This window comes from Centroberyx gerrardi, chromosome 1, assembly GCF_048128805.1.
Source record: "Centroberyx gerrardi isolate f3 chromosome 1, fCenGer3.hap1.cur.20231027, whole genome shotgun sequence".
Classification (NCBI taxonomy): domain Eukaryota; kingdom Metazoa; phylum Chordata; class Actinopteri; order Beryciformes; family Berycidae; genus Centroberyx; species Centroberyx gerrardi.
This window is the reverse complement of record NC_135997.1, coordinates 17,871,410-17,896,495: the sequence shown is the minus strand read 5'-3', so window position 1 is coordinate 17,896,495 and position 25,086 is coordinate 17,871,410. Positions and strand designations below refer to the sequence as shown.

At 41.4% G+C, this 25,086-nt stretch overlaps 2 protein-coding genes across 2 annotated transcripts in view; one reads left to right on the top strand and one right to left on the bottom strand.

Moving 5' to 3' along the window:
• Nucleotides 1-25,086, bottom strand: part of def8 (differentially expressed in FDCP 8 homolog) — a 150,223-nt gene that overhangs the window by 94,950 nt on the left and 30,187 nt on the right. The window lies entirely within an intron of this gene.
• dbndd1 (dysbindin domain containing 1) lies at nucleotides 340-24,938 on the top strand. The gene is made up of 4 exons (XM_071907974.2): nucleotides 340-370; nucleotides 5,314-5,457; nucleotides 11,553-11,690; nucleotides 24,784-24,938. The coding sequence occupies exons 1-4, from the start codon at nucleotides 340-342 to the stop codon at nucleotides 24,936-24,938; spliced, it is 468 nt and encodes a 155-aa protein (XP_071764075.1).

The window sequence follows — 25,086 nt, the reverse complement described above, 5'->3', positions numbered from 1 at the left end:
CCATATATCTCCCTCTTTCTGGTTGACTCCCTCTGTGTGGCAGCGCAGCACCCAGTGGGCTCTGATGGCAGTGCCGGCCAGGTCGAGTGCTGAGAAGCCAAGATCACCTGGTTGTGAAATCTAGAACAACGGAGGACAAAAAAAGGAGGAGCAGGATCTGTGGAGTGCCTGGATCTCTCTCTCTCTCTCTCTCTCTCTCTCTCTCTCTCTCTCTCTCTCTCTCTCTCCCTCTCACACACAGACACTCTCCCCTTGCCTCTCCCTTCTTCCCTCTCTGTCTGTCTCCTCCACTCTCCGATGCTGTTGTGGTGAACAGCGGGGCACTCTCGGCTGAGCTGCATGGAGGCACAGGGAGGGGCAGGGAGCCCAGGTAAGAGCCATTTTCTGTTCTCTCTCTCCTCTCTGCCTTGGTCTTAGTGCCATTACATGAGAGGCATAGCGTTGCAGGGTGTCTTTGTCTTGCCTGGTTGTATTCTGAATGATTTAGACTTGTGCTGTGAATAGCCTGCCCACTGTGAGTAACAGAAGTGTCCTGCTTAACATGTTCATGATGTTTAGACATAGATAGACACTTTATCAAATTATTAAGGTCTAGCTTTTTGTATTAGAACAATAGATTTTCCCAGTATTTACTGTGTGCACTGACACTCCATTCACTGTCACTGCTCCAACACTACAGACTACACTGCATGCCTGTCCAGACTGGTTGGACCACAGCCTCCTCAAATAATGTTACCAGCGGAGTCTCTCTACATCCATGTCAGTACAATTTTCTGACAGTCTAGACTAGAGTTGGTCACTGATGTGAGGAACGTTCACTGTTTGTTTCGTGTTGTCAATATAGCAGTACACTGTCTGTGATAATTCCCCCCATGCAGGAGGACACACATCATTGCTCACAGCCAAACAATATTATATATTTGTTGTGAGTGACTGGTGTTTGGGCAGTGCAAATGTGTGGAATGTGTATTATACATTCAGCCTGAGTTGTGGAGGTTTTATTTGCATGGATTCGAGCTTCAGGTTAATTTTCATGCTTACCAGTGTAGACCTTTTTATTTCCACACAGCATAGGTCAACCATAGAGAAGCTGTGATTGATGAAATACAAATTAGAATGGTGGCTGGACACATGGCCTTTGTGTGTAGGCCGTCCAGAGAAGCCCGTGCTGTAAGGCTGCACTGCATAATACCTCAATGCCACCTGTGTCTCCAAGTGTTTGTATTGTTAGATATTGTAAGCATTGTTCGTAAGTTTCAAATGTCATGCAGGACATCAGCTTATTATATTAGCTTTGAATGAAAGAATGAAAGAACGTGCATCCTACAAATTAAGACAAAGTAGTAAAAGTGTGGTTTAGCCTGTTAGTATATTCCATTAGTCTGTCTTTGTACCTATACTGCTCCAACCATTCAATCAATTAGTTTTTCGTACTCTTCGGCATGGTATTGTCAATGTTGCTTTACTATTGTACTGTAAGGTAAAACAGTGGTGTATTGACAGCATTTGCAAGTTGCTACCTCAGCAGACACTAAGAGTGACAGTGGCTCTCTACTGATGGAAGGTGCTTTTTCTGCCAGGGTTTTGTTACACTTATCACTGTCTACATATCTGGGTGCTTCATGTTCATGCCGGTGGCCTGAATGTCCTGTGCATGCTCAGTCGGCATATGTGTTCATGGAGATGAAATTGAATTAGACCCAACATCATTATCATGCTGTTCAAACCACTGGGTCACCAAATGTGGCTTGTGGATAGTGGTATTGTCATCCTGGAAGACACGGCCCGCAACCACTGATGAGGAAATGTATCACGGGGTGAAAGTGATCATTCTGAATCATTATATTAGTAATAAAGAAATCACTCACAGCCCTCTTTGGGACAATTAGAACTAACACATGGGCAGATCATGCACCATAACAAACCACTAGAGACCTTCACTGTGGAGTGATTTAATTCTGGTGTACACAGTAATTTGGTGCTCTATCTTTGGCAATATGGATGTAAAAAATCTCATTGCAGAGTGTATACTGTAAAAAAAAGAAAACATAAGGACAAATGTTAGAGAGAAAGCAGCAAGCACAATGAACTGGCAAAAAGGGTGTTGAGAGAACTTGTTAATTCCTCCTGCCTGCTCTGTGCAGGCGAAAGTAGATTGATTTATCGAACCAAGACACAAGTTTGATTCAACTGTTGGCAAACATGGATCGTTCTCTCTCTCTCTCTCTCTCTCTCTCTGTCTGTCTGTCTGTCTGTCTCTCTCTCTTTCTCTCCCTCTCTCTCTCTCTCTCTCTCTCTTTCTTTCTGTCTGTCTGTCTGTCTGTCTCTCTCTCTGTCTCTCTCTTTCTCTCTGTCTGTTTGTCTGTCTGTCTGTCTCTCTCTCTTTCTCTCTGTCTCTGTCTGTCTGACTGTCTGTCTCTCTCTCTCTCTCCCTCTCTCTCTCTCTCTCTCTCTCTCTCTCACACACACACACACAAACTCTGTCTCGTCTTTCTCTGTGAACCAAAGGGTCAGCTGATTCAGAGGGAGTCATGCATGATAACTTGAAACAGAGTTAGCCACGGCCTGAAAAGGCCACATTATGTCCTCTTAGCTTCCACCAGCAGTGGCTGATTTTCTCATTATGTACACTATGTGCTGATGACCTCTTCACAGCACACACACATACTGTATATACAGATGTGATGGTGGTAGCTAGATCAGCCCGTCTGTGTAAACTTGTCTCCCCTTCAGGAGCCACATCCAGGTAATCCCGTGACCTCTAACAGCTCTTTGTCATTCAGTCAGTCACTAACATCCAGATTGAGAGCCAGGTCGATCTTCCACGAGAACACTAAACATATTACAAGACATCTATTTATTTTGCCTCATTGAGATGCAAGATCTGTTTTACAAGAAGGACCTGGCCAAGAAAAACAGCATCAATGACAGAGATAAAGGTTACAGACACACAACATAAAACAATATAAAGCATAAAAACATCAAATAAATTAACACCGAGGTAGGAGCAACAGTAGCTTATAACAAAAAAGATCAGTTGAAGTCAGTCAAGTACATAGAGTCCATGTGAGGGGATAGCCAGTATAGCACAGCCTCTCTCTCACTGGGGATACTGAGAGATTCTCATCTGGGATTTATGCCCTAGTCTAGTCTAGTATCGGCCAAAAGTGTAGTATCATGAACATAGTAAATGTCCACAGCCTTGAGAGGCACATATGTAGTAAAGTCACTGAAACAAGAGTCAGTTCTTAATGTGACACAATGCACAAAAAAACCCTGTAAAACTGTTGGTTAATCTGATCACATAGACTATAGTATTTGCTACCACAGACATTTCCTTATAAAATAGAAATAGATAATTATAAAAAGCATGATCAATTTGTTGATTCAGGATGTCTCTGCAGTGCATTCTTTGTGTGTGTGTGTGTGTGTGTGTGTGTGTGTGTGTGTGTGTGTGTGTGTGTTGGGGTGGAGGGGGTAATTAAACCGCCTCAAGGCAATTGTTGGAAAGGCTTAACAGCAATTTGGAATGACCATCAGAACCGCTGCTCGCCAGACAAAGTGATAGGAGTAGAAACCGAATCTGCTGGTAGACAGTATAAATATTGAACAGTCATTTTATTGTAACAGGAAAAGTAAAGCTATATAGTCTTTCGGTTTGTTTGGACCCTGTCTGGGAGAATAAATCAATAGCCAACAAAGAACATTGGGGTGTCCAGGGTGAAATCAGAATCCATCATGTTTTGGCTGTGCCTCAGCTGGCCAGGCCTTCTGCTGTAGCACACACTTTCTGTCTGATTTGAGAGATGCTACTGTCTAGGAACATACTGCAAGCATAAATGGTACCAGCCATCTGGTGAGGCCCATCGGGGAGCTACTACTCCCACACTACTTTCCATCAGGTCGGCATGATATGGTAAAAAATCAATGTGTTTTGCTAAATATTGCATTTCCAGTGTGAATTGCAATACTTCCAGGCACAACTTTTTCTATTTAGTTTATTTTTCGGCACTTGGAAAAATGTCAAAACATTATCATTGGGGGGGAAATATACGCTAATGTTTAAGATTTGCTTGGATCAAATATGAAATTCAATTATTATTATGCAGCCCTACCTGCAATTTGGTTAGTTAAGTCTTCACACCCCGGGCCTCTCCTGAGCATCCTTTTCCCTCCCTCCATACACCTCTGTACCATAGTCTGTACACACTCCTTTGTATATCCTCCCCTCTTTCTTACAGCCTTGTCAACCCCAACATTTTTCTCCACTTCCCCACTTTGAATAACAAAAACTGTGATGTCTGGGGTGTGAAAGAAATGTGACGTGTGGGCAAACATTTCACTTTGATCAGCTTTTGTAGAGTGAGATTTTGTGCATGCTGCATTTTAAGGGACACTATTTAAAGTACCTTCTATTTTCAGAGCTGCAAAAAAACCTGGGTGAGATTGGTTTTTTTTTTTTTCTATTTTTAATGCTTGTTTGAGATGTGTTTGAGATGTTTCAGCTGGCTTGACTGAGAATATTAACCTAGGCGAAGAACATGACAAGGCTCTCAGAATGCATTTTTCATTTTGTATTGCTTCACAACACATGATGAAATCGTTGTTTTCACATTGACCAAATTAGATGTCTGCTCAGGGACTTACACCCCTGAAGAGATCTGAAACAATATCTCTGACACACACACACACACACACACACACACACAGACACGCACAAAGTGGATACAGGATTGACAGGTGATGAGAGGTGTGCAGACTTGCCTGTATGAATGTAGATGGAGATGTGCAGAATGTGTCACAGAGACACGACAGAGAGACAGGCAATTGAGATATTCAGGGATTACAAAAGACAGGTGATGCAATAACCTGGGGATTAATGTTAGTCTTAGATCTGGTATGCTTGAGATATAATCTCAGTGGGGATACATAACATTAGTTATGCAAAGAGGATAACCTCAGTACATGACTGATAGAAATTGAAAGGAGCATTGAGTTCTTCCAGAACTGGGAATGTGTGACTAGCTTGTTCCCCTTCATTAGCCAAAGATGTTTCTTTGTAAAGATTTCACTGCATAATTATTATATTAAGTTGTGTTGGGTTAATGGGAAATGGGTTAGAGTTAGGGGAAACAGATCTACCTTAAGTTAAATTGAGAAAATAAGTCGCTATCCCTGAACCACCTATATTGTCTTTTCTTAAAGATGCACAAGTCCATGATTAACACCTGATACATCCTCTTATTTTCTCTTTTTGCTCTCTCTCTCTCTCTCTCTCTCTCTCTCTCTCTCTCTCTGTCTGTATATTGATAGAGCCCAACAAAGACATCCAGAAGCTGCTGAAGCCCTCCAGCTCAGGCGAACTATCCAAGGAGCTGTTCCACCACCCAGTCGGGGAGGAGGAGGGCGGCCTCTCAGGGCATCCTGCTGGCCTGCTGCATGTCACTGAGAGGAGACGTGAGTACCGGGGTAAGGGGATGGATGGATGGATGGATGGATGGAAAGAAATGAGAGTGTGACATGGTAATAATTGAAGAATATGAAGTGGTACTACAGACTTGGGGGGAAAAGAGAGGATACAGGTTGAATATGGATGAAAAATGCCTTGAGCAACTAAACTGAGTTACAGCAAATTTCTCCCATGAAGAAGGAGGTAGGAAAACCTAAATATGGTATGACCAAGAAGAAGTTGGTATGTTACAGGAAAGTACTTGACTATTGCATCATAAGCACAGAGGATACCGCCTCGTCAATGACAGTGACTACTCCGATGCCTTAGAGTAGAAAGTAATGACACTTGATGAACTTCTACCACAAGCCTCCATAACACTAAACAAAAAGACAATCATTAAGGCCCATTCACACCTAGAGCGATAACTATAAAGATAACTATAAACTATAACGATACATTGTTGCTCAAGCATTCACACTGCAACAATATTGTCGTATTTTGGTGCCGAGTATTCAGAGCAATATATATTCAGAGGATGATTACTTTACTGACGTGCTTTTATTTTACTCTTTATTTACTCTCACACATATTTCACACATTCTGAACTATCTACCTCCTCATCCACTACAGGTTAAGCCTCTCTGGTCTTGAGAGCCACTGAATGATCACTGCATATTTTAGGTATGCTGGCCCTCATTCTCAAAGTCCACTCCACAGCTTTGCCTGAAAGGATCCATTGTGCATCAGTCCCATACAGAGGCTTCCCTGTATGTGTTGGACCAAGGGCCCAGGGCCCGGGGCGCAGCCTCAGGCCACAGAAACACAGAGAGGATACTGGGGCTACAAGGCAGTCTTTATCTGCTTCACTAACTAAACACTCATTCAGAGAGGCAGCTCATCCAGAGAGGCTAATGTCTCTGTCCTCCTGTTTTAATGTGACCACTGGCCACGCCACCTGGCAGGCTGGCCAACAGTGCGTGGCTAGTCAGGCTAGAGAAGCAGAAAGAGAGAGGGCAAGAGAGATGTAAAGAGAGATCATCGCCAGTATAAATAATGTTCTTTGTGAAAACACCATCCTGAAAAAAAGAAAGATTGGGTTTCTAAATGATCAAATCTCTCACTACATTCACATCCATCATCCACATTCTCTCATAGAAGAATGTGAATCAAATTTCAAATTTAGAGCAGGTGAAGTTGATGAAGTTGATTGAATTCAGCATGAAGGATTTCTCTTCAAGCTATTAGAAAGTGGTGGCACTGGTGGTGAGAGGGCATGGTGCCACCAAACACTGCATTTAAATAGTAAATAGTAATAGTAAATAGTTAAAATTGAAAACAAAAAAAATATATACCCTTTGACTTTTTGCACACTGCTGTGCTACAAAATTCCATTTAAATACCTGAAGAAAATTTAATTCGCAAAAGAATAATTATTCTTTGTTTAATTTGAGCTAATTTACCTCAAAGACTTCATATCATGTTACTTAGACTTCATTAGTAGGTTGTTAAGATTTTAAACAATATTTTCTTCTCAGAAGTTTACTAATTCTTCCTGTTTTGATAGGCAAAGCTGACATCAGGTTCTCTCAGTAAAGTATTTTTTACATACAGACATACAGAGTGAGAGAGGTATGTCATGCCAAATTTTGTCATGTCAAAAAACATCTTTGAATTGAATTTAATTGAACTGAAGTGAAATGAAGTGAAGTGAAGTGAACTGTACTGAATTGAAGTGAATTTAATTGAAATGCAGGTGTGACAAATTCTGTGAAAACTTATTGTTATTGCTAATAATTATTAGCCATTTCTAGGTTTTAAATTGTTACTCTGCCCATTCTCTTTGGTGACTGCCAATTGCGATGAGATATTGACAAGTGCCTGTGTACTCAGGCACTCTGAAAAAAAATCAAATAAATGAAAAAAAACACCAGCAAATTGCTTTGTTAGACATGCTTGGGCTTGTCTGGATAACCTCATTTTTGCCTGTGTGTGTTTAATAATAATAACTTGACAATCTTACCCATCCGACTCCACCCAGTCCTCATTACAGGCTGCTCAGTCTGGACTAATGACCTCAGAGCCCTGATGGGACGGTAGAGAGGGAAGGGGATTTACACAGATGCAGCATACCAGGCGCATCCCCTCTCCTCTTATCCCTTCTCCCAAATGTGAACTCCTCCCTATTACCCATCCTCTCTTTCTAGTCTCTTTGTTCCTTCAGTTGAATCCATCTGTATCTCCCTGCATGAGGAAAGGAAAAGAAAGGAAAGGAAAGGAAATTTATATAACACAATTTAATTGATACCTGCAAACCTTTATTTTACATATTTTATATTAACCAAATGGCATTCGGTTAGACAGCAGTTCCTGGGTTTTTATGAATTAATGTCAGCATAATGTTAATAAAGGTGTGATTAAGGAGATGTCAAAATGGGCCAGCACACTATGAAAGTCCAAATTTGATTTTACAGGCCACGGTCAGCCATAGGACTGGATGTTTGCTTTAAGGAGGGGTAGTGGTCTTCTACATTGTCCATCTGCCGAGGCACAAAGTCTCCTCTATTTCTGAGTCCCAGTGTGAATTCTCTTTTGTCAGCTCTCCCCGCTGCCGTCTCGGAGCGGCCCTGATTGGTGTTGAGATGGAGGCAGTTGTTTCGGTCTGTCTGCCTGTCGCCAACTACACTGGGAGGGAAAACGTACTGATCAATTATTCAAGGAGAATGGGTGTGGGAGGGGAAAAAGAGGGATGGGGGAGAAGGTGTTAAGAAAAACAAGCGCAGCAGAATGGGAATAAACTAGTAACCAAAAGAAAATGATGGCAGGAAAATAACGCAGGGAGTGTTTCTTTTGCATAACGCCTTCATTTCTCCATCTACTTTCATCTCATCTCTCTCCCTCTCTCTATACATTTACCTCCTTACCCACAGAGACTGTACCTTGCTTTTTAATCACACAGCAGCTTCATCTCTCCCTCCATGCCATCTTGCCTCTCCCGCATTCTTCTTCTTCTTCTTCATCTCCTCCTCCACAATTCCCCACCCCCTTGTTTCAGTACTTTTGGTTTCTCCTCTCTTCCTGAAAAAGGGACTCAAAAAGACTGATAGCCGGGGGCGAGCATCTCCCAGCCTCTTGGGAAAGCTCATCACAATCTGTTCTTACACATATACACACACATGCCAACACATGCACATACGCACAAAGAAGCAACCTTAGGTATTGACAATGTATGTAAAATGTAAAAAAAAAAAAAAAAATGTTTAAAGAAGTAGGTACTATACTGTTCTTGGCAACCGATAAGTGCTTGCAGTTGTACTCTGCTGGATATAACTAAGCCCATGGGCAAATACCAGGGCAGCAGACATTTAAAAATGGGCAAAGCTTCTGATGTGAAATGGTGTGAGACTGCTGACTATTTTAATTACATGTAGCCTTTTAGTGTTTCTCCAATCAAAAATAATAAAATGCCGTTGTTGCCCTAATCAGGGAAGAGTTAGTGTTGCAAGGATGGTTAGCTTAACCCTTTCTGTGCCATTTAGCTCTACAGCCTCAAAAGGGATAATAACAACAATAATAATGATAATAATAATAATTGTTTACAAAGTGCTTTACAGGAGGGGGATATAAAACAAGAATAGTAAAATACATAGCCGATAAAAATAAAAATCACTAGCTAGAGAAAATACTTTAAAAGAAGAATGGAGATTAAAATAACATCAGACAAAAGAAAGCACAAGACACAACACCAAATTAAAATGGACAGGATCAAAAACAATTACATAACAGCAAATCTGTAAAAGTGTATTTTAAGAAGTGATTTAAAAGATGATACTTAGCAACTCTAAATTCCTCAGGCAGATTGTTCCACAGTCTGAGTCCTGATGGAAAAACACAGTCACCTTTAGTCTTTAGACTGAGGGACAGGATCCCAGATTATAGGAACTAAGATGTCTGTAATGTAGCTAGGGGCCAGACCTAACTGAGCTTTAAACATGATCAGTAAAATCTTCAAATCAATTCTATAACTAACTGGCAACCAGTGGAGAGATGCTAAAACTCTGTATATGGTGGAGTATATGGTGTCTTTGTTTGGCACCAGTTAAATAGTTGCTGTATTCTGAACCAGCTGAACACATGAGACTGACTTTTGACTGAGGCAGGAATAGAGGAAGTCGCAGTATAGTCTAAACAAGAAGGAATAAAAGCATGTATGACCTTCTGTAGATCTGTGAAGGATAAAAACAACTTGATTGTACAAAGCAAGATTGCACTACTCGTTAACCTGGACAGGCAGTTCTTATTTCCAAGTGGGAGCATGTAGAGGGAGAAAAGGATGGGGCTTAGAATGGAGCCTTGAGGGACCCCACAGGTGATGTCTGCTGAGGTAGATGAGGAATTGCCTGTTGTAACAGAGTAGGTTCTATCTGAGAGGTAAGATCGGAGCTAACTAAGTGCTGAGCCAGAGGTTCCCATCCAGTGCTCAAAGCAGTCAGGTAGAACTGTATATATGATCAACAGTGTGACATATGCGACTCTAAGGTCTAAAAGGACTAAAATGGGTGAGACAGTATGGATTATAAAGGAGAGGTGAGACGGGACTGGCTTTTTATCCTGCCTCTGATTCCCTGCAGCTAGAGTTGGCTCATTAAAAGACTTCAAACAGCAGCAACATGCCACTCCAAAAGTCTCTGTATTTCCCTCTCTCTTATTATTTCTATTCTCTCATCTTCACTGCTTCCTTTCTCTGTTTCCTCTCGCACTTCTGTTGTTGAGTACATCTAATATGTTTGAAATATAGCACAGTCACCAGCCAGGCCACTGCTCCAGCATGATAATTAGTTTTCTCTGATTTATTGTAACATGGATGAATTTTTCTTTCTTTAAATCAATGTGTGTTCTGTCATGAGGATAAAGGGAAAAAACATCTCTGCAGCAGCAGACAAAGAGGAGCAGAACAGTGGGATTCACCCTGAAGAATTGTTTTAAACAGCCTGGAAAACCAAGACGGGCACACGGACGATATGGGATAATGGCAGCTTTCAACCTGTCATACACCCCCTCTTTTGCTCTGCACAGGCACACCCACAACCATCGAAGCACACTCTGTGTTTAACTCAAACAGAGGTTCTCAATCCTACTTGAGGTTGCACAGCACAGACGCCGTGTGCACAGATTCAGACAAGCATCCACTGATTCACAAAGAAACACAAACACACCTCCACCTGCAGTATCTGTGTGGTCCCTATATAGCAGCACAGCATTAAGCATCTTCTTCCTCTCTATAATGCTGGATTAGTTCAGCCCTGTATTACACAAACATGGTTCCTAAAGGAGACATAGGTTTAACAGGTGTACTGGGACCCTTGCTTGGCTATATGTTCAACAAAGAATGTGTTAAAGAGTCAGATCCATTACAACTTTGGAGGCAGCCTGATTTGAATGCCGAGCCTGGCACGTTGATGTACAGCACATGTTAACAACACACCTGTGCTTCTTGTGTGCAACAGAAGCCATGCGCGCCCTGCCTGGGGTATAGGGGCTTGTGCAGAAAGGAACAGGTGTCCCACACCCAGGAGAGAGACGGAGAGGAAAGCACGTCGTGGCACTGGCTATAGATGCTATTTTCATCTCCACTGACCTTAGCTCTTGTCTTGATTCTGCAGTCAAGCTGCCTGTGTTAACATGCTGGCGTCATGCTGATACAGAGACACACAGCTCAGCACACAGACCAGCTGGTTGTCTGGGAGGCAGATTAAAGAATGCAATCTCTTTCGATATTTCTGAAGTACAGACCACATAGCTTACAAGAGAAGCACAGATAAAACTAGATGAACGATTCAAAGTCTTCTGTGTTGTTGAAATCGATTTTAGTACCACCAGGGATGGCTACTGATCTGATTATGAGTACGCTTGAGATTCAAGAGTGGCATTACATGATGCGGTGAGGAGCTGTGTAATCACAATGTATGCAATTTATCCCTCGCCTCTTTTTAAAGAACCGCTTTATTCTTCTGTGGTGTCAGCAAAAATGAGCGGATAGTGTAAAGCTCCCGACTTCATTCCAGACTGTAACTATGCCATCTTCTCTCTCTCTGCCCCTTAGAGCCCCTGAGCAGTGTGTCTTCTTTGGAGGTGCACTTTGACCTCCTGGATCTGACAGAGTTGACTGACATGTCTGACCAGGAACTGGCTGAAGTTTTTGCTGACTCTGATGAGGAGAACCACAACGAGTCCCCAGCAGGTAAGTCCTGCTAAGAACACTCTCTCATCTCTTATGGCATGTTCTTTGGATTGTATTCTGAATTGCATATGTTTCTTACAATAAGAAAAATAGGGAGAGGGGAACCACTTCAATGCAAAAACAACACCTTGGTCCAGGTTCACTCAAGGTTTGTGCGGGGAAAAGTGTGCGCTATATCACCAAAGTTAACCATGCACAATTAGTGGAAAGCGTGTCTAATAGCACTGGTCAAAAATAAAGCCGGTTTGTGTATGTCATGGTCATATGTATGTAAATTATATGTAAATCTCATTATTTTGCACACATAATACTTATTTTTAGGCGAGGCCATGCAAATCGAGATTGCACCTAATTCACTAGCACTTCGCAGCACCAACTTCCCCAAATGATTGTATTTACTCTGCACCAAAGGTTTGGCCACTCAGAATGGCTGCTGTCATTGCTACAAGTTGCAGACATCATTGCAGCAAGTCAAGCAAGCAAGGGAGAGGGTATTTGTCCTAGAATCTGAAATCAGATCAGAGAACACTCCAGTTATAAAGGGCGCATTACAGCGCCAGCCTTCGTCAATTAGTCTCAAACCTGAAGCAATTTTAAGTTGCAATTGGTGATGAAGGGGGCTATTTGCTTGTGCAGTGCTGTTTTTGAGGGCTTGTTTTCACCACAACTTGATATGCACATATTTCGTAGTTAAAGGTTCCATATTGTGGAAAACTGGATTCCCCTTGCCTTTTTGATTATAAAGGAGTTGGATGTGCTATCTAAACATTGTGAAAGTATCAAAACGCATGGTCGCCAACTAAATCCAAATTAGAAAACGAAGCCTCAAACGAGCCGTTTGGACATCTGTAACCTGTGGCGTCACAAAGGTTCGCTCATTATCATTTTTGTAAGAAATAATAGGCTAACAAAGTGTTTTTTTCAAAGCGGTTGAGCGGTTGCCATTGTTTATTCATCGGAGAGTTTTCCCTACCTGTAGCTGCCGGCTCTGTGGTGTCTCATGTTTCACTCTTGAAACGGTTAACCAATCAGAACAGAGGGTTTGTTAATATTAATGAGCCTTAAAGACACAGCAACAGAAACACCCTGTTTGGCTCAGAGAGATGCTGGAAAATGAATGTGTAAAAATGGATTGAGAGTGTTTTTGGTACATACCACCACACAAATAGCTTTGAATGGACCTCAAGACATAAAATAAAACACTGGAAAGTGTAGAATATGGGACCTTTAATAAGACAGATTTTCCTCGCAACGCAATCTTAGTGAACCTGGACATATATGTTAAAGCTATCAGTCATAAAGATGCGAAAAATGCATGCAGGCCATGAAACAGTAAATGCACTGCTGCCTGAGTAATAGTGTATCCATTCAAAGTGTGTTGAATGAAGTGTGCATGAGTTGTAGCCAGATTTGTTGTCCCATGGCCCATGTATGCATTTTCATATTTGTGACTGATTGAATAATTAGAAGCAATTCCTTCCCCTTTTTTCAAGTGTTGTGTCTCCTAGGGAAACTGTTGCCCTTTTCCAGACCCTTCACAGCTGTACTTAAAAATGCGAGACAGTAACCTGTGTGTTGTACGGTATAACACGTTGTACCACACTGACACATACTCTTTGGTTGTCTGAGGGAAGCATTACCCAAATTAAATTTCCTCTCTGCATTACTTTGGCTCAACACAGGGACTTTTTTAGGGGTGAAAATTTGTTCTCCACACAGGAAAACATGAAACAACAGTTCTGTGTCTGTGGTATTGCTCTCAACCTGTAATGACCTGGGGGATTATAATACTGCTCCAATTCTCTAGCTATACACACTATATAAGAAGCTAAAACTCACCGAGCAATTTTATGTTGATTAGCAGTTCATAAGATGGTCATAGACATCTAGGCTAAATTAGGCAACATAAAATGTTTAAAAGTTCAAACTGAGTAGATGTCTAAGTACCAATCTACTAATCTTATACTAATCTACCAAGTCTTAGACTACGTCTTCTGAGATAAATGACAAAAATAAAGCATTATCTTCTACATATGGAATTTTCTGGTGCACATTTTGGATGTTTACAGCTGTTTATCCATTGTTTATGTAATAATGTATTTACTGATTGGTCTAAAACTGGGCTATACATAGCCAAAAGGATCCTGAGTTATATGAGAGCTAAAGCATATAACATTGAATTGACATCTAGTGCTCAGTGGAAAGATTCATCCGTGTGTGTGTGTGTGTGTGTGTGTGTGTGTGTGTGTGTGTGTGTGTGTGTGTGTGCGTGTGTGTGTGAGCCCACAAACAAAAAATCCTGCGTTATTGTGGGCTATGATGATACTCAGGAGATTCCTTTAGGGACTATTCAAAAACACATTTCACAGTTTCCTACATACACTCTCCTTTTCATATGAATGAAAACAAAGCTGCATTCAATTGAGACTGTCCATTGTGATTACTTATTAGCACCATACCAGCCAAGTACGAGCCAAATTCTTCAAATGCAGCAGACTGGCCTCGTGCACATTTGCATAAACTAGAGGGGAGACAGTTTAACCTGCATGTTTGTCACAGCAGCAGGTACGGCATAACGGCTAACCCACCTCCCTCTCAATTTGCCAAAGGAAGCAAAACAATCTCTCCCATGTTTTATTTATGACCTGGGAGCCTCATACTGTATGCTGGGAGTGAAAACTCTCCTCCATCACTACGCCTCCCTCCCCCTGCCTCTCTGCAGTCACACAGGCTTCCATGCCAGCTCGATATTTAAAGGTCCACTGACACGGTTAACACAACTTCTTAGTGATACAAATATTGAATATCCAGACGATGAACTGTAATAGTCAAACGTTGAAAACAGCACACTTTCCCTGATAAAGATGTCAGAGTTTCAATAGTGACACTGGCATCATCCAGGGGTGGAACCAAATCCAAGTGCTTTGTTTGGCTCTGAATATATAATGGGTTCAAAGCAGATACAGACTCTTAAGTTGATGCACAGAATTATACGTCTCCCCTTCACCTTCAACCGTCTCTTTCTTGCTGACTTGTGCAGAGCATGCAAAGGGCCTGGCTCATAGGGAAAGTGAGACAGATAGCTCAGACCTTTCCAGCTAGTTCTTAAGTGACTTAGTCTATATGTGTCAAAATGGATTAATGGGCGGTTGTAATGAAATTCGGGAGACTAGCAAGAAAAGAGAACTTACATTCTCCCATTTTTTAAGGGGGGGAAGATTCAGGGTGAGGAGTGAAGCAGAGTAAACACGTGTATGTGAACACAGTGTCTCATGCAGCAACTGCAGATAAATAACTTAGCAGTTAAAAAAATCTGGAGGCTGTATTATTTTTAACACACAGCATTCATAGAATATCAATAGTAGTGCAAATACTATATCATATTATCTCAAGCTACCATGAGCAAGCCAGATGCCAAACTGATGCCTTTCAATCACAGATAACAATTCATCCAGACAGTCACTCAAGTCTCCTGTGTATTAATATTAGAGCCGTATCTTCATTGTCCTTATTTGCCTAGATAGCAGATTGCAGTGGAGAAAGAATAGCCTAATAATATTAGGGTAGTTTTACTTTGATAAACCCTAAGTATTTGTAAGCCTATGGCCTACACATAATGTCTGATGTCTTTTAAAAGGTAAGCTATCCATATGCCTAATTCCTAATGATAAATGATGCAAAGTTAAACACATTAATTGATGTATAAGTTAGATAAGATTTTCACTTTATCTGATTTATGTCAGCTCTATCCACCTCCAGACTGCTTCCCTACTCTGATGGCTACTCTGTCTTTTTCTATATCCAGTATACCCAGTAGTCAGACTTTTATTGAACAGGTGCATAAACTTTTATGACTTCTCCTTACTGTACAAAGACATTATGATACTACCCCCCCCCCCCCCCCATCCACTCTATCCACTAAGATACCTTTACTAGAAGTAATGGTATCTTACAGGGGGTGTAATTGGAGAGATGTTGAAGAAGCATCACACAGAGAAGGTGACTGGGTCTGTTATTAATTTGATTGTGGAGCTTATCCTGTACTCACAGGTGGATTGATGAGCCTCTGAGCTCCAGTTAAAATCCAGGCTCCTATGGCAATTTCTCTAAGGACAGCAGTGGCATAAAAACCTTGAAAAACTTCTACAAGAGTTCCGTAAACCAGAGAGTTTGTAATATAGTAGGCTGTAGTCATTTCAGTGACTAATCTGGCCATAAAATCCCACCGGCAGAAATAAGAAAACTAATGTCCACTGCTCTAGTCTCTCTCAGAGTGGTGATCATGAAGCTGAGGCTATGGAGGACATCAGGAACTGTGGCTACAGTTAAACTCGTCAGTGTGATTTTTGAGATCTTTAGAGGCTGAAGGGACTTGGCTGGATCAGGTCTTTTTTCACTGGTTGGACGACATTCTGTTGTATTCTCCACTCACCCAATTGGTTAATATTTTGAGCACATTGGTATTGGTATTCCAATTGCACTTTGCTTGAATAGCATTTAGACTGTGTTCACCAGGGTCTCTAGAACATGTAATAATAGTTTTTCTCCTCAGCTCAGGTAACTTTTATCATGCCTATTATTTGTGCTGATTAATCAATCTCAGAGTCTTTCATTATGCTTGTAGCTTTAACACCTTGAGAACCCACAAAAATCACTAGATTTGATGAAAGTGCCATGCCAGCCTCTGCTATCATACAACATCCAAAGAGGACCGAGAGGATGCTCTTCCTTGCTGCCTATTATGGCACTATGGAGGACTATGGCACTATGGCATTATGGCACTATACCCCCAATTTTTATTTTATTTTATTTTTTCATAAATGCGGTCATTTTCGTGGATTTTCACCTAAGAATCAAAATGACAGCAAAATAATTGCACAAAAACAACAAAAATATAGGCAAAAGCACTGTTGTCAAGGCTAGGGAAACATTTTGGTAATGGCATTGGTTACATGCTCAGTTGTTAGAAAACAACATGGTACACTATTGGCTAAAAAGTAATATTCTTGACATGATGCATGAATCATATACCTTTGGTGTCATGACTATGGACCTCATTCCTAATTAGCCATTTTTTAAACCGCTTTGCACAGATTGTGCAGCAGATTTTCCTGATCAAATTTTCATTTTTAAGAAACCAGGGTGCATGGACATATGTCACCAAAAACCACACTGGTGGTGACAGTAGATTCCAAGAGCAGCTGATGGTGGAGGTTGACTGCTCCTGACTATGAAGATGTTCATGCAGAAATGTGAAAATTTCACTTTGAGATGAGAGATCTTAACTCTGGGATGGCTGACTCACTCTGGCCATGGCTCAGCACACAATGCTCAGACAAAACTGATTTTGTATGGATAGACAGACACTTCTCAATCCAGTAGGGAGAGAGTCAGCACTTCAGCTTAAAACCTTAAAAAAACAGGTTTCCCCTCCAATTCTTTCTACATGCCATTAGGACATCCCAACCCACTCCCATCTTATTTTCTCCTCTCGGTTTCCTTATTATAGCATCATCTCCTTTTTCGGTAGCATCATTTCCCTCTTTCCTTTCTCTTTTCTGTTCATTACTAATGTGTATGATGGCCCAGCTTGTTATGTGTGAGTTATGGTCCCTATTAGCCATCTGTCCTATGTGCTGCTGCCTGCAGCTCCACAGCCTATACTTTCAATTAAAGCTGTTGCTTGGCACCTATTAGTGGTACTGTAGAGCACCGTCAGGTGCAACAAACAACCATTTTTCAGTTTGAGTTTTGCAGCAGAAACCCATGCATGGTTCAGTCTAGAACTCTCTGTGCAAGAAAAGGAAATTAAAAACACAAACAAGTTAATGTATTTCTGTTTACTATATACACTGTGGAGTGAAGGATTCCTACACATTTCCCTCAGTAATTACTGCTAGTGTTTGTGGTTTGCCCAGTCCTTAACTGGACAGTCACCATGATGCAGTTACCAACTGAGCCTTATGGAATGGCTTACAGCAGCAAATTTTCTTACACATAATGGAACAATAATTAATAGTATGACTTAGCAGCATCATTAATGAACTGAGAACTGATTTTCCTACTTACTAGTTTCTGAGACACTGTCGCAGAAAAATACAGTTTTTCAAACCACCCTCCCCACTTCAGCCCACTGAATCTTCTCCTTTCCTCGTATATTTCCCCCTGGAGCCCAGTTTTTACTTTTTAAGCATTTTTTAAGCTTCTGTCATTCCCAAACACAATCTCAGTCCCTCCTCTCTTCTCCACTCCCCTTCACCATCGTCTCCCCTCTTCACCTCCCCACTAGATAACCCCATGTTCCCAGAGCTGAGCAGACTAAACAATATATCCCCTCCCCTTTTCAGAGTACCCCCCACCCCCAGCCCCCCCACCCCCACCCAAGTTTTCCCAGCCTCTCTTGGCCCCACACCACAGCTGCTTCTCAATAGCCAGACAGTACAGGTGCAGGAGATACAACAGCCAAGAGATTTCCCGTCCAAGGCCACACATCCGCTGCTCCGCTTTCTAATGCCAAATGGACTCCCGCTCCACTAATCAAGCTTAAGTCTCACTCTCAGGAGATAGAAAGTTATTATAAACTGTTAAAAAGTAAGGGCACGATTTCCTTTGCACAGCTCCAAATCTGTGAGGTGCAGGAGTAAAGTTTTGCTGCACCCTCAAAGACCGAGTTATTCAGATGACTGATCTGTTTTTATTCATAATTTATGCAAGAAAAACATAAAAACGAATGACATGTTTTGATGAGCGAACCTGAAAAAGCAGTGATGCAAAACTTGTCGTTTGCTCTTGTGTTTTTACTTGCATGAATTATGAATAAAGACAGATCAGTCATATGAATAGGTCGGTCTGAGTGTGCTGCAAACATTTATTCCTTATTGGAGTTGTATATAACTGCTTGTATATATGTATATTTTGATATAGTATATCATGTAGTATGTATATATGATATAGTGATGTATGTATATGATGGTATGTATGTAAAGCCCTTTGAAGCATGCTTGTGATAAAGGGCTATATAAATAAACATGACTAGACTAGACTAGACTAGACTTATATACTACATGAATAGTCTTGTGCACTCTGTTAATTTGCCAGATTTAATGTCTTTAATATCTGTATCTTTTTGTGGATTGTCTTTCTTCATCCTGCTTTTAACAATCTCTTTGTTCTACCTGTGTACTGTGTTTATCTCACACTAGACATAGAAACCATTATAGAGCGCCTCTCCCCCTCTTATTGTCCCGTAGCTGGCTTTGATCCATCATTCTCCGCCTCACTGCCTGTCTGCCTCAGAGATGGCAGCAGTACAGGGGAAGGATAATAATCCCAGATAGATGCCATGATGGCTGTACATGCTTTTGAGTGACTGTAGACAAGGCCAGGTTTGAGCCTGAGTGGGTACTTTACTACTGCGGAATAAATGGGATTGAGTGTTTTGCATGTAAGACTGCACAATATTTATAAAAATTCATGTTGTAAATTTTGTTCCTGAGTATTATGATTGTGATATGAAATGTAACACGTCACCAAGCTTTTTCTACATAATGTGCTTATCAGTGCTTAAAATTGTTGTAGCTCAGTCAAAAAACGACAATATCCCATGTATTTCAAATGTTATCCATTAATGGATTTCATCAGCCAATGGAATTTGCACAGACTGATCCAAAGGTTTCAAGACCCGCCCACAACAACACAACCTAGGTGGTTTCAACACATACATGTCCGTGGATTTGACGGATGCCAAATGTCCTATGTGAGCGCCGCCTGAGACTGCCAGGTTTAGGGGTTTGATTACCACTGGGGCCACTGATGCTAACAGTGTATGCACTTGTCGTACCGTAAGTCACTTTGGATAAAAGTGTGTGCCCATCAAATAGCATCTGTATATGGTGAGGAAGAGAAAATGAGACGCTAATGCTTAGGATGTGCTCATGTCAAACAAGAAGAGAATTGAGCTGTGCGTTGTGGCTCTTTCCCACGTCTTTTTCAGATGCCTGAAACACCTTTCCTTTTTGTGATTCGGAAATTCCAGCAGTCCTATTATGGTTTTACTATCTTCCTATAGCACTACTTTCAAGGACACTAAAGAATCTATGAGAAGGTGATATACTTAACACATAAACAGAGATATTCTATTGTGCCATACGGATTGTGTGCTGTGCAGACAATGATAGATAGTGCATGTGAGAAAAAGATTTATCCCAACAGCGACTTACAGCACAAATCTCAGCTGTGAGACCCAGCTGTTCTGTTACATCTGGATTCCCTAAAACCTCCCTCATTATCCCACCCTCTGTGATTTTACACCAGGCAATTCTTGAAAGGTCTTGGAAAACCCTGGTGAAAGCTATAATAGTGGCATGTATTACAGACTGTAGTCTGACAAAGGCAGTATCATAAAAGAGGTGTATTTTTAATGTGCCTATATTTGCATAACACGGTTCTCATATTGTTAACAGATGGGAAAGGTGGATTGCTGAGCTTGGATGTTGTCTATAGAGGCGTCAGTGGCTTCCATTGAGGAAGAGAGAGAAAGGGAGGGACCTGTTTAATTACATTGTGTCAAAGTCAATTGTAAATGTGGGTCAGACAGAACTGTGCTGTGGTGTGCTGTGCTGTGTGTGTGTGTGTATGTGTGTGTGTGTGTCGGTGCATAGGAAAGTGTTGGAGGTGGAGGAAGTGAGCAGTAGATTCTATGGGAAGTTGCTGAGTGTGTGTGGGCGGGGGGGTGGGGGTGGGGGGGCAGGTAGGGGAGAAGGTTGTAGGAAGTAGGGTGAGGAAGAGGTGAGGGAGGAGAAGAGAAGAAGAAGGGAGGGATGACAGTGCAGTGGGAGGCTGAGGAGAGAGAGAGAGCAGGGCCGGCTGGGTGAGCGAGTTCATTCTAAATGTAGGTTCCTGAATAATTCACTCTTCCCTGCTGGATACAAGGCTTGGTCCTTCAAAAGTCATTTAAACTGTTACCATAATCTGAACAACTACACTAACACATTACTTATATATGCCATCTCTTGCTTGCTTTTCGTCTCATCCATTTTCCCTGTTCTGCCCTGTTTCTTCCTTTCCACTTATCCAATGTTCTTTCATTCCTGTCCCAACTCTAATCTTTCCTTACCCATTCCCTTCTCTCTCCCTCTCCCTTTTTTCTATGTGGCTGCTGAGTAGTAGTCACTTAAAGGGACATTCACCCTAAAGCATTCACATTTTTTATTCTTTCATGGGAAGTTCCATAAAAATTAGCGAACATAATCAACTCTACGCCATAGATGGAATCCAGAGAACCAAGAAAGTAATTAGTGATTGATCAAGCGACTCTAGAGCAGCTCCATTGACAATGAACAAGGTGCTGACTGTGCAGCATGTTTGCTTATTGTTTTACACTCAAATGAGCTTGATGAACCATAGAATTTAACCATATCCCTGAAAAACTACCCTGGGTGCCAAAGTTGGCCTCCTGTTTTTTTACATAAATCAAGACTGAGCTATCAGCAATAGTATAAGTATAGTGTATGTGACCTATGTTTCAGAGAGAATTATTACTTTAAGCATTTGGCCATGGCTGAACATTACAGCCCAAGGTGGAACAATCTATTTCCCAAGAAGAGATGGATGTTGTGATGGAAGCAAATAGGGGAAGAGAGAAGAAAGGGACAAGTGGGTTTGAAGACAAGGGGAGAAGAGAAAGAGGAAAACAGATTTGCTAATTATATCCAGGTTGCATCTAAGGGCGGCTCCACAGTCCATAGTCAGTTTACACCAAAGCACCTCATATTAAAGTACCATTATCACTCTTAAGTCCTTTGATGCTACGGATTGACCGCACCACATTGACAGAAGTGAGTCATCTAGTCTGCAGGGTCCCAAGAGGGTCCCGTCTCTGACAGTCTGGCACTGGAGGACAGAGGGAGGACATCACAAGTCTACAGTGTGACAAACAATATAGCATGAGACAGACATGGGCAAAAATACATTTATATATACATTTATATATTATATTTATATATATGTTGTACTTGCTCATCAAATATAACAAAATAAATCCCTAATACTGGTGTCATGAGATGGATTAATTGAAAATATATGTAATTTGTATTTTAAAAATACAATGAAGAATCTACTAATCTCAACATTCTTTCACTTTGACATTTTCTAAACCTCTTTCTCATTTCTTGAACATTTTATATGGGAAATCTGACAAGTGTAAGGTTACTATTTACAGTTCAAGCATTACTAACAGCTTTCTCTCAGTGAATACTTCAACAATTTATAACAAACTAGTCCATGTTATTTTATGGGCATTGATCAGCTTGGGTAAAGTGTAGTTTATCAGTAGCTGTGTTTCCTCCCAGGTATTTTAGTATAAAAGAAAAACTTAATAGAAATGACAAATTTTTATCCAAATTCTTCAATATTGAATTAAAAAAAAAACATTTTTACGCTCGCTTGAGGAAGGTTTGGTTTTGTTTGAGTTTCCTACATTCAGGAAGCCTGTTTACTCGCTTCAACCCAGATGAAGGAAATGCTTCTAATTCACATTTTATTTTTTGCAGTATTTCAAGTTAAAATTTGCTTGACAGTTGGATGGAAACACAGCTAATGAGAATCAAATCCATACAGATATTGGCACTTGTGTTTATCTTATCATTGTCTCATCATTGGCTACCTTTAGCTAATTAACTAAATGTTAGCTTAATTATATACTTTGTCTGTATGCAGTGTATTTTATTGATTTATTTTGATTTGCTACTTGCAGTAATTATTGTATTTGTATAGTTTTTCACAATATAGGACATTATCAGGACAGATCATGTGTGTCCAGATAGTTGAGTGGTGAGCAGAGAGGAACATTATGGAGTATAACATTCATTCAGATATTAGCCACATTAGCACATCTTACAGGGGAACACCACCAACTCAGAATTGATATGCTATATATATATTTATATGTTATGCTGTTATGCACTAGGATGCTGTTATCAGTTTTAGTGAACAGTTATTACACTTCTAATACCCACAAACAAGAGAGGGGTTATTAATTTCCTCCCCACTCTGTAATGATGCACGTCTCCACAGAGAAAGGATCAGAAAAGAGAAAAGGTGACATTGTCAGCACCCATGTTGTTTTTAAGGCATGAGGCCACATTTTCTATTTCAGTCCTACTACGAAAGCTCTTTTGCATGTGAAAGGTCAGATTCCAGCTCAGTCTCCTTCACTGCCAATGGGGCAGCTCCAGGCTGTAAATCAGCATGACATCACACATTAGCGTCTTTGAAAAATACTTGTTCCTGTTCACAACCACTGAATGCGCTGTGCTAGATAACAGGAGTAGCATGCACAAATAAAATGAGTGTTGTTCCCCTTAAATCGGTTGAAAGAGACGGGCATCATCACATACATGTGTGCATGTAGACATACATACAAAAACACACATACAGCATGCCATGCAACTGTTGTTCTTCCCTGTGTCTTCCCAACCTTTCTGTAGGAGAGTCTAGTGTTTCTGAGATGTGAAGATACACAGCAACATGCTGACTGTAGGATCTAATGGCTGCTAGCCAACAGCACAGAAGGAATACTGCACAAATGGTGGGGAGGAGGAGGGAGGGTCTGAGAAAGCTGTAGCTCGGGGTGCGGTGTGTGTGTGTGTGTGTGTGTGTGAGAGAGAGAGAGAGAGAGAAAGAGAGAGAGAGAAATAAATCCATGTATGTGTGTGTTGGGGTGGGGGGTTAAGTAATTATATCGCCTGACTTATCAGGTGTGTAAACATTCCTCTGTGTCTCTCTTTGAATCATTTTCCTCCATCATGCTTTCAATCAAATGACAGGGGAAGGGTGGGTCAACAGAACGCGTGAATAATGCACAGAGGAAACAAGGTGTAGACAGATATACATTACACACACACACACACACACACACACACACACACACACATACAAAACAAGCAGCCACCAGCAGAGCCTTTCACGATGCTGAGGAGGTTGTTGTCCCACTCATTAAAATCCATTGGAGGCACCATCAATCTTCAGAGATCAATAATGTCATCTTACTCTCTCCCTCTCTCTCTCTCTCTCTCTCTCTTCCTCTCTTTCTCTCTCTCTTTCTCTCTCTCTCTCTCTCTCTGTGAATATGGGTGTGGCTTTGGGAAGATACATAAGCCAGGTAGAGAATATGACATTCACTTAGAGGGCTCGGAAAGACCTGACTTACCATTAAACCGTGTTTTTATTGATACTATGTGCAGTAAAAGGTAGAGTGAGTCGCATGCTCTCTTTCACTCATCTCCATTGTTGCATGATCGTCTCTCTGGTAGGTCAGACAGCACCACCAAGTGGTGTGAAGTAGCGATGGCCATTACATTCCTAAACTGGAAAATCATGTCTTTCTATGGCCAATGTCAAAATTTCCTGCTTTATACATGGAAAATTCTCTCATATGACAACTAGTCTCTGGAAGTGGCACTGAAGCCAATTGTGAAAAAGAGGGAAGAAGACGAAGGAGTCAGTATAAGATGAAAGAGTGGTGGCAGAGAGATTCTTTAGCTGAGGAGACAAAAAGAGAAAGTACAAGTTTTTGTGAGGGATTACTCATTCCTATGTTAAGTGCTTCTTTTGTATGTCATTTTATATGCATCTGTTAGGATAGCAACGTTTGTTTTTTACACATGAATTGGTTTCTTACCCCTATTGAGTTGATCAGTCGCCCCCTCACTTTCCATAATATTCGAATCCCCTGTTTAGTATTGTTTCAAAATGCATGGAGTGACTCATCGTGTACAATAACTTGCCAAGTGTTGTCTCCATATCTTGAATAAGCAACAATCTGTTGCCTGTGCAATCTGTTGTCTTGTTTTTGTGTGTGTGGGCGCATGTGTGTATGTGCGTGTTAACATAGCTTTAACCTAGCTGAACTCTGTAGATGGATTGCAGACAAACTCTTAGCTGTGGTTTTCTGAAGGAACAGGTATAGAGTTATGTGTTCTGTAGCCAATAAACATGCAGTAGACATTTTCTTATGCAAGCACAAGTCATTTTGTGTGAGGCGTGAGAGGCGCGCGGTGTGACTAATGCGGGTCTGTGTGTTTCTGGTTACCAGGTCCCCACCAGCCTGTGCTGCCTAGAGGCGGGTACATGCGCTCCCCCTCATGGACGCGCTGCAGCAAGGTTGAGCCGCCGCGAGAGAGAAAGCACCACAGCGACTCGGACACCGCGGAGCCCTTAATGAAGCTGGAGAGGCCGAAGCAGCCATGACATCCGATGTGAAGCACCCAGGCCGTACGCAGAGAGAAAACCCAGAGCAGACGCAGCCAGGGTGGGAATGGACCAGGAGCAGAACAAAAGGCCCCCATCTGCCACTGGACACTCACACAGTGTGTCTTGGTGCTGAATAGACTAGTTC

Bases quoted from the DNA above. Each gene is read 5' to 3' on its own strand.
- dbndd1 (XM_071907974.2), top strand. From the start codon at position 340: ATGGAGGCACAGGGAGGGGCAGGGAGCCCAG. The intron at 371-5,313 runs GTAAGAGCCATT...GTATATTGATAG, and splicing joins GGGAGGGGCAGGGAGCCCAG to AGCCCAACAAAGACATCCAG. The intron at 11,691-24,783 runs GTAAGTCCTGCT...TCTGGTTACCAG, and splicing joins CCACAACGAGTCCCCAGCAG to GTCCCCACCAGCCTGTGCTG.